Source organism: Lacerta agilis, chromosome 11 (assembly GCF_009819535.1).
Source record: "Lacerta agilis isolate rLacAgi1 chromosome 11, rLacAgi1.pri, whole genome shotgun sequence".
Taxonomy (NCBI): domain Eukaryota; kingdom Metazoa; phylum Chordata; class Lepidosauria; order Squamata; family Lacertidae; genus Lacerta; species Lacerta agilis.
Window position 1 is genome coordinate 27,657,032 of NC_046322.1, and position 10,414 is coordinate 27,667,445.

Below are 10,414 nucleotides of genomic sequence, written 5' to 3' on the forward strand. Positions count from 1 at the left end.
ATTGGTCCATCAAGCTCTGTATTTCGAAAATGACTGGCAGAGGTTCTCCAGGGGTTCAGACAAAAGTTTATCCAGTCTCTACCTGAAGATGCCAGGGTTTCAACCTGGCATCTTCTGCATGCAAAGCAGATGCTCTAACCACTGAGCTATGGCCCTTCCCCTTGTAAGGCAGCATACTAGCTGATGAGATTTATTAAGAGGGGGAAATACCACTAAAATTAGATTTTGCCAATACTGTGAATATATTTATTCATGTCTGGACCAGAAGAAGAAAAACCATTTTTCATGCTATAAATTTTATTAAAAACAACTAATTATACATTTGTATCAATAAATTAACAAACAATTGAATTGGCACACACTAATACAGAACGTTCAGTTACAAAATTGAAGTGTAATTTCTCTTTATGCATCTTTTTATACTTGTGACTGATGCAAAAGAGGGGAAATTGCTAAGTGAACTCTGGAGTGCTCTCAGCGTTACATGTGCACTCAAAACAATTACAAAAGTATTTGAAATAATACTTCCATTGGAAACATGCACCCTGAATTGTTGTGTGTGCTTGTCTTTTGCTCTGAATCAATGGATGTGTACACATGCTTTCAGAATCCATATGGATCCGTGTGTATTAGATAATACTAAATACACTTAAGGGAGAAAAGCTAGGATCAATACTGTTCTGATAATGAAAAAAAATGATTTAGTAAGAAAAGATAAATGTCTGAACCCTAGAAAGGTTACATAAAGTTAGCTGCTTAAAATTAACATTACATTTCAATCATGAGTGACTTGTCTTGTTTTTCAAATATTTGAAAGACAAAGCTCTTCAAGGCTGTTCTCCTTTCTGTTTTCCAGTTCATGTTGCTCCAGCTGATGATACTCAAGTGTTACACGATTGATATGTTTGCCACTGGAGACCATTCGCAGCACAGTGTTGTCACAGCCTATCTTCATTTGGGCTTGTCAAAAGATAAAGAACACCTTGTTATTGTTTGGAATAAAAGACAATACAGGACCATGTTAGCTGGAACTGTCCAAAATATGAGGAAAGCACTATGTATGTGAAGGTTGCATTAGTCTATATCTAAAGCCTATTTCTATGTAATAAAAAAGGAAGAACGTCACTGCACAGCCCCCACTGAAGGATTTGTAGAATTCTGGATTTGAATGAAGTCAGGGTGGGGGTGAGGGAACAAAAGTTGCATAACAGCAGTGGTCATGGCCTGGAAAAAAGAAGGGAGGAACACAGAGAGGAAAAGTGGTGGTTTAAAATGTAACAACAGAAGTTTGAGCAAAGGAGGGGTGAAAGAAACTGAGAGGGAAATGGCAGTTTTAAACAACAACAGAGGTTTGAGTTAATTGCATTCCTGATATGAAAGTACTATGAAATGTTTGAGGGCTCAACATTCATTATCCCTCTCACATGAGGCAGTTAGGAATGGAAGTGTGTGTACTGTATAGCAAAAAGGATGAGACACTAAAAGGAGGACAGAGTCAGTTTCTAAAACTGGCAGAGGTTTGAGTAAAGCAGAAATGGAGAGGTACTGAGAGGGGGAAAGTGTCCGTATTAAACAATGACAGAAATGTGAATAAAGCCAGGATGGGAAAAGTACTGATTTTAAACAATGGTAGAGGTTTTAGTAGAGTGGGCAGGGAATGAAACTGACTGGGAAAGGTAGCAGTTTAAAACAAGGTTTGCGGACAGTGAGAAGGGAGTTTTGAAAGACTCTGTGGTGTTGGCTTTTTATGTTATATCCATCTCTGCTACTTCGTCCTGTTAAAACTGGTTTTTAAAAATAATAATAATCATAAACCCTCAGTGTCATCAAGTACAGCACTGGCATAGTGAAACTTACCTCAACTTGGTGCCTCCAGATATTTTGGAATACAAATTTCATCAACCTCAACCAACACAACCACGCTGACTGAGGCTGATGGGTGTTACAGTCTGAAATGCCTGAAGGGCACCAGGTTGGGGAAGGTTGGCACAGTGTCATTTTCTTGCTCCTTAGCTAAGCACCATATATGATGGACCGAACAGATAGCAGTGTCAGTGCAACTTTGCAGAGTAAGGTGTTACGCCAGCAGTGCAGGTAAATAGCAGCAAAATATTTAGGACTTGAGTGTAAAGCAATCAGATTTCACAACTCTTTCTGTATCATTCTTTAGAAACATTTGAACAGGTGACATTAAAGCAAGAACTCACCTGGGCCATGGAAGGAGTGGCACAGATCAGCTAAAGGGAACATCTTAGAGGGATCTAATCCATTTCCTCCCAAGAGCTCCAAAAAATCTCCTACTCCTCCACAGCCTATGGTGGGTTTCTGTAAAAAGAGACACAGAATTAAGTGCAATAGTATTGACCAAATATATTTTACTCTGAATTTTATCCAAGTACAGAAGGTTTCATGTAGCTCTTTAAATATTTTTATTTTTTAAATGGTTAAGCCTCATTACAGAAGCTTGTGCTACTTAGAGTGCTCATTGCCTAGGATATATGCTGCATAGACCAGGAAAATTATCCACCGGTAGCCATTGGTGTGCAGTGATGCCATGCATGGTGGCAGCTATTGCTGAAGAATCATAGCACTGCAGCAGAGTTTATGGATCTCAGCAGAGTTTATGGATCTCCCCATGTAAGAAGAAACTGATCCTCACCCTCAGTCAAAGGTATTGTGTATCATGACCGTTGATAAGTTACCGGTAGTTACTCTGCAGGGATGTAACTCCAGAATAAGTACAGATTTATGTTTACATAATGGGTTATTTAAAGGAAATACTGGTGTGGCCTGTATAAAGGATTTACAGCATAACCTGATGATCCATATAAAATTGCCATTGATGGCTTACTACAAAACCACCAACTCACCTTTAAGTGGAGGCCGTTCAAGTGCCCCAGCATAAGATCAGATATTTTTATCACCACTGGGTAGATTATGGAAAAGCTGCAGTTCCTGCGCTGATGAGGAATGACCATGGTAAACCTTCCAGTAGGGGTCTGAGAGATGACATTGCAAGCTTTAGTATAGGGGAAAGATACAGAGTTACTTGATCACAATATGTTCAATGCAGACTTTTTACCTGATGCCTCAGGACTAAACTAAACAAGTGTTTAAGCATAAAAAGAGCCTGCTGGATCAAGCCACTGACCCATCTAGTGCAGTATCCTGTTCTTATAGAGGCCAACCAGATGTCTGTGGGAAGCCCAGAAGCAGGACCTGAGCACATGAACACTCTCCCCTTCTGCAATTTCCAGAAACTGGTATTCTAGGAGGCATTGACAGCCGTATCCTCCATGAATTTGTCTATTCTTTTAAAGTCATCCAAGTTGGTGGTCATAATTCACTCCTGTGGTGATTTCCATAGTTTTACTATCTGCTGAGTGAATAAGTATTTTGGTTTAGCTATCCTCAATCTTCCAACATTAATCTTCATTGCATGTGCACAAGATCTAGCGTTGAGAGGGAGCATAAACTTTTCTCTATCCGCTTTCTCTATGGCATGTTTCCTCTTACTCTTTTTTTTCTACACTAAATTGCTGCAGCCTTTCCTCATTCCTCCCCTTGATCATTTTGGCTTCCCTTTCTGGAGCCTTTTCTAACTACAATATCCATTCTGAGGCAAGGTAACCAGAACTGTACACTGTATTCCAAATGCAACCACACCATAGATTTGTATAGTATAGCATTAAGACGCTGGCAGTTTTATTTTCAATTCCTTTCCTAATTGTCTCTAGCATTTGTCTCAAATGCTTGCAAAATGATTTGCGAAATGATTTGTTTGTCCTCGTCAAGTAGCACAAGAGCTAGTGTGAATTGGTATATTGCTCCTGAAACTGGTGTGTTTAATTAACTCAATCTACAATAGACTATTATAAATTATTTCAGACCAATGCTTGGCACCTGACACTAAACATTTGCAATGTCCCGATTGCCTGAAAGGCCACAATAATGGTCCTGCATCATCATATTCATCGTGATATTATGAGACAGCACTCAAGACTCATATGCTACCCAATGTACTTGTTTTTTGGCAGAACAAATCTTTTGACTGGACCATAGTATATTTTATCACAGCATTGCTCATATAAATGTGTATCCTTTCATATGAGATCCCTGACATTCTTTTTACTCAGATGACAACATGAAACAATGCTTACGGAAAAGGTTGGGCTTTTTCTTTATTGTTACTGTGAATCCACTTCCCGGGTCATGAATCCCAAAGAAGATCATTGCCACATTCTGTGATGACCTGATGGTGCTCCTGATGCTGTTGCCATCACAAAAATCTATGTATCTTTCGGAGGTGGGGAGAGGATGGTCCAAGGAACTGGGAAACTTCTCACCTTTCAGTATCCAGCCATCAAACACCTAGAGGGATGCAGCAACAAAAAGGACAATTAGTGTTTACTTTCTCACTACAATTCCCAGAAGCACAAGCCGGCACCTGAGTGGCAGCTGTGTAGCAGTTTTCCCTTAATGCACAATCACAACCCCATAAATATGAAGTTTTTATGCTGATCTGCTTTGCAGAGGCACAGACCACAGCACTCAGAAATGCAATGACTACTGCTCAGGAATAAATGGCTCAAGAGTAGAAGCTTAAGATCCCATTCATATTTTGCAGATCCAGGAGGAATGTTAACACTTGGGTGGGAATGAACCACTTAACATGCCTTGCCCGGGTAGTTCTGAGTTATGGAAGATACTGTCTCCCATGTGTGTTTTTTAATTAAATAGGAGCCATGGGCCCCCGATTTGGATTGGGAACACAGTGGTAAATCCTTTTGGTTATAGAACAGTCCAGTGATATTTTTATTTGTAGTCATAGGACCACTTCCCCCCTTCCTAACCCTTATCTGAAATGTTGACCAATCTGTTCCATGTATGACTTGGCATTAACATCAATCATAAGTCATCACTTTATACAGCAGTGCTTAATTACTCTGACATTCCCTGCAGTTTTCCACTTCAAATATTTTAATAATTGTGCTTAATTAGAGGGGACACATTTCTGAAGCCTGGCATTTAAACTTGGAGGAATCTGAGTGATCAATATGCAGTGTCAAATGAGTGACAGTATTAGTATGTCAGGCTCCTTTTCAGCTGTTGCTCTCTTATTTGTCTCACTTTGAAGTTTGTGCCAGCTGTAAAGAAACAGATGCTGGTCCCTCCTCTCTTTCCTAAACATTTTCTGGAAAGCTTATATTGCCATCCATAGCCTGATCCAGAGATTCTGGCACGGAGCATATTTCCATGCTGTCTGAATTCATGCTTGCTACTCTCGGCTCTGATCACGCTATGCCCTTAAGATGAACAGAGAACTGTGCAAGATACTTCATATTTCAGATCTAAGAAAATTAAAATACTTGTATGCTCTGCTGAGTCAGACAAACAAGTGCATTGACAGAACCGATTGCTAATTGTGTTTACTTAGCAATCACTTTAGATGATCCACATAAGGCTTTTCCATGCGATCATCGTTAAGTGCAAATAAATGCACAGTTATTATTTATTTGTTGCATGATGTCTAGACATTATCCTTCAAGGCCATGCTTCGCTAAATAATAACAACATTTTCGAGCAGTGGATGTGCTTCATTTTCTAATTGGGAAAATGTAATTCTTCCTCGCAAGTAGTGCGTTCCTTGCTATTGAAATTGCTAAATGGTACTGTAAGTGTCACAGGCACCTACTGGGCACTGCTGCTGATGTGAGTGATGATGAGATACATGTCCCTGTCCTTCTATTAGGTGGCCCTTTACAGAAGGACCTTTTAAAGCAAGGATGGGGAACCTGTGGTCCTCTAGCTGTTGTTGGACACCAGCTCCATCAGCCTAAGCCAGAGTGGCCAATAGTCAGGAATAATGGCCAAAGAACATCCAGAGGGCTGCAGGTTCATCATCCTTGTTTTCCTTTATTTCTAGTGCTTCTTGTCAATGAAGCATAATTGGCAAAAACATGCTAGATTTGGAGCTAAACTCTGACAACGTTCTGCCAAGACTCTACCTCTCTGCTCTTGACCATTTTCACCACTGAATAGAATTTACTATGTGCTGATTCTTAGCCCCACTAGCAGCTATGATGGAAACCAGGAGTGGCCAATTCTGTTTTGCTGCCTGAGGATAAATGGGAAGGTGCCACCCCCACTGCTGTCCCTCGTGCTCTCTTGCCGAAACCTTGCTTACTGAGGTCATGTGGCGGCTTTCGGCAAGATCTCATGTGACCACCGTGGTACCAGGGGGTGGGTGGTGTGTCCACAGGGGGTTTCCACTACCTGAGGCAGATGCTTCAGTCTGCTTTATGGGTGGACTGGCCCTGAAGCAAACATTAGCCCTGCAGCTAAGAGAAGACCTGCAGAGAAGGGATTCCGGTATGGTGAGCTGGTCTAAAGAGTTCTTCCACTTGCCATGTGTGTGATTAACTACGTCCTGGGGAAATTTAGAGAATAGATTGGAAGGACAACCTTTATTCCAACCCTGTTTGTGTATCCACTGCCAAATCCTCCAAAGGGGGCAACAGTTTTCTCTCTTCTGCCATGCTGCACACATTCACACATTCTGGAGAGCCCTGCTAAGACCACCAGGCATTGCAAACCCCATACCTTCAGGAAATCTCCTGCTTGACAGTTGACGTTGACAAAATCAAAGTCTATTGTGAGGAGCTCGGTTGGGTCTGCTATGAAGAAAGTAGCACAGTGCAGCTGGGGCTGCTGTGCCGTGAAGCTGAATTGTCCTTCTATGCTCAGCATGTCAATGCATCCTGGAGATGGGGAGATAAAGGCAACCGAGTGATTCCTTTCTGTCTCACAGCTGATTCCCATTCTATATTTTGTTTTCAAACAGAGATACCAGAATGTAAAGTAAAAAAAAAGCCTTTCATCAAGGGTGTTCCTGCTGAGGGATGTATTGTGGGATCAGCACTTTTCAGGAACACAAGCTGCTTGCAGGGTCTGCACAAAATACTAAAACATCTCTCCCCCCCCCCCACATTTAATCGAGATTGCCCTTTCATGGAAAATCCAATAACCAAAGAAAACCTGTTCCCAATGACCTGTTTGTGATGTTAAGCTCCCCTCTGAAACACATTTTGTGGCCCTACTAGGTATTACCTGACTCCTATTTATGCATTCAGACCTTGCTAAGCTTCAGTGGGCTTATGCAAGCTCAATCTAAAGATGATGCTTTCTCATATTTCCATCTTGGTTTCCTTAACGGACAACTCTAATAAGTATTTTTCAAGTCATCAATTTAAGCTGATCTTCATGGAATCAAGACAACCACTGCTTTAACAAATTGCCTGCTTGTAGTTCTTAGGCAACCAGAAATTCCATGCTGGCCAGTGAGTGAGCTGGTGGAGGATGGATGGAATTCTTGACAGCCACTGCCATATGGGCAAATAGTCTGACCATGTACAACGCATCGTCCTCAGTTTTTAAATTAGTCCAATAAAGATAACAGTTACTATGCTTATTTTCTAAACCTATAGGCTTTACAATGAATGGCCGTAAACTGTCTCTCTTTTATTTCATTGCCTTTTGACCCCACTATTTACAATTTTCTCCTCTAAGCATGTGGATATGTGGTTACATTTGTATGTGTGAAAGAGAGAAAAATAGTGTGAGAGGTCACACACACACACACACACACACACACATCGCTTCTGAAAATAACACTCCATGCATCTGATGAAGGGCGCTCTTACGTACAATCTGCCTTACATTTGGTACCCTTCTATCCCCAATGAGCACATCTCAATTCTCTGTCCCAGAGATGCTCTCTGCAGAACACCATCAGGAGCAGAACATTGTCAAGCCTTTCTCCCACATCCTAGCATTCATTGCCTACTATTTCCTCCCCGTTCTGCTCAGGGTAGAACACTGTTTTCTGAGGTGGCAGCCACAATAATCCTTGCTTAAAAGAATGATGTACAGTTTTTCCTTCCAAAGGGAATCTGTACCTCCCGTTTCCCCTGCTAGGGATTAATAAACTTGGAAGTGCAAGGGCTCAGCAGTGTAACATAGCAGTGAAGGCCACACCCTAGGGTGCTTTTCTCTCAATACAAAAGAATCAATATTAGAACCGGTCCATGGGGTCACGAAGAGTTGGACACGACTGAATGACTGAACAACAACAACATTGGGAATTAGTGGTAAGGGGATTCCAAAAGAAGCAGCATTACTTTTAAGATGAGATGGGCCTCATAATCTCTCTCAGTGCTACTTCCCTAAATTAACTTCTGTTCCCTCTTCCATCTCAAAGGTCACCACAGCCCTCTATACTGTACTGTACTCATATTTCAACAGCACTTTTTCTTCCTCTCCCTCTCCCTCATTTTTCTTTCCTGCCACACTTCCTCTAGGACTAGGTCATCATTTCCAAGTCGTCAAAACTCCACCACAAGAAGAATTCATGTGTAGAAACACTGGGGAGATGCTGAAGCTGGAAGTGAGCCCCACATCCTAGAAGTAACCCCCAAGAACTGGAAGTCCTGGCTCCTTACTTCCAGAAAAAAAGGATGCTTGACTGTCCTTATTTATTAGAATCCGAAATGCATGGAGTGATCAGATGCAAAACAGAACAAGATTTTTCAGAGTTGAACAGGAGAAGGGATTTCTGCAAACTTCTCATGTCAAACTGTTCTCTTCTACGCAGCTATGCAACTATCTCTGTACTATTAAAGAAACGGGAGGAAGCCTGGCTTATGTTGCAGATCACCCTAGAAAGGCACTTTCTTTTTTTGCCAACACTGTGCTTTGGCACTCAAGAAAAGGGCTCCATTTTATGTATATGTATTTATCACCTCATTCATTCTTTCCCTTTGTAACCTTTAAGCCCACCCCTCCTCCCCATCTTCCAATTTTATAACTTAGTTTACAGTGAAATCTTAACCACGCCTATTTGGAAGTAAGTCCTACTGAATTCCGGTAATTGGCGTCAGGACCGCCGCCTTAGGCTGAAAGAGAGTGACTGGCTCAAGGTCACCCAAAGAGCTTCATGGTGGAGCGGCATTTGAACCTGGGACTCTCCCATCCTCCTAGCTTTCACCTCTAGTCTACACGTACATAATGGGAAATTAACTAAGTAAGGAGCCCTTTTTGGGAATGCCAAAGTAAGAATAAAAATGAAAGTGCTTCTGAACATGTGCAGAGTGCCTTTCTAGGGAGAACTAGCTGAGGTTCCTCCTGTCCTGTGTCTTTAATAGTTATACAAAAAAGTTTGACAAGATGCAGAAATCCCAACTCCTGTTCAACTCCCTGGAGGGCCACAGGTCTCCCCTCCTTTGCTTTAGCCACTACACTGCGCTGCCTGGCGCATTCCCCTGGCCTCCACCCACTCCTCTCCCCGGGCTCTTCAGCCTCCATCCCTTCCCTTCCCCAGCCCAGCCCGGAGTCCCACCCATGAAGTGGGCTCCCATCCTCGTCCGCCCAGAAGGAAGCGACTCACGCAGCGCCCGGCGGTAGAACTGCCCCTCGGAGAGTTCCCTCTTCAGCTCCGCGTTGAGCAGCAGAAAGGGCTCCTCGGCGCCCGCGTCCCTCACCTGGAGACACAAAGGCAAAAAGGACAACAGCGGCGTCAGCAGCAGCTGCGCGCCCAGCTCCCGAAGGAGAGACACACTCTCTCTCATCCACATCCTAAGAGCTTTCAGGCTGGGGATCTCCCCAGGCTGTGCACTAAGAGGGGAAGGGGCGTCCGAGCGCCTGGGCATTGCTCACCTCGAAGTAGCGGCTCTCTCCCACCCGGAGGGCTGCCAGGAAGACCAAGAGGAGGGGACCCTGGAGCCGGAGAGCCATGCTGCTGTTCCCACGCTGGTCCTCGCCGAAGTTTGCTCTCCTGACTCTGCTGGTAGAAGGAAGCAGCAGCAGCAGCAGCAGCAGCAGCAGCAGCAGCGTCTATGGGGCTCCTTTCCTCTCCCCCCTTTTCTTTTTATAGAGCACTTGGGAAGGGGAGGCATCCTGTCCCCTGTCTGATAGGGTAACCCATGGTAACGGGATTCCTGACAGGGCGACAAAGTGCGTGGCGATGACGAGGAGGGTCCAAATTGACAGCTGTGCGCGCCTCCTCGTGCCCACTCCCTGCTTGCAAAGCCCCAGGGAGATGTGCTATCTCTCGCTCGCTGTTTGCCCACTTCTAGATTTTGGGAGAATTTAGCATTTCCACATCTAAACTGAATGCAAACTACATACATCATAGAACCATAGAATCACAAAACTGTAGATTTGGAAGGGACCCCGAGGGTCATCTAGTCCAACCCCCTGCAGTCAACAATCAATGTACTGTATATATCAAGATTTACAGCCCTGCTTCACTTCTGATAGAGTTGTCAGGCATTTAAGAATGCTTGCAAGGTACATTCCCTTACCTGACAGCCTTTCCTCCTAATCATCCCAGATGTGCAAGGGGGAGCTGTCTTCT

General features: G+C 43.2%; 1 protein-coding gene across 1 annotated transcript; it reads right to left on the bottom strand.

The window, feature by feature from the left end:
- Positions 1-218: 218 nt before the first annotated feature.
- On the bottom strand, positions 219-9,877 carry CRHBP (corticotropin releasing hormone binding protein). Its single transcript, XM_033164499.1, has 7 exons — positions 9,715-9,877; positions 9,446-9,539; positions 6,604-6,761; positions 4,161-4,371; positions 2,871-3,019; positions 2,208-2,325; positions 219-960 (listed from the first exon to the last, which is right to left on the bottom strand). Exons 1-7 carry the CDS (start codon positions 9,790-9,792, stop codon positions 803-805), a joined length of 966 nt encoding a protein of 321 aa, XP_033020390.1. The 5' UTR covers positions 9,793-9,877; the 3' UTR covers positions 219-802.
- Positions 9,878-10,414: the final 537 nt, after the last annotated feature.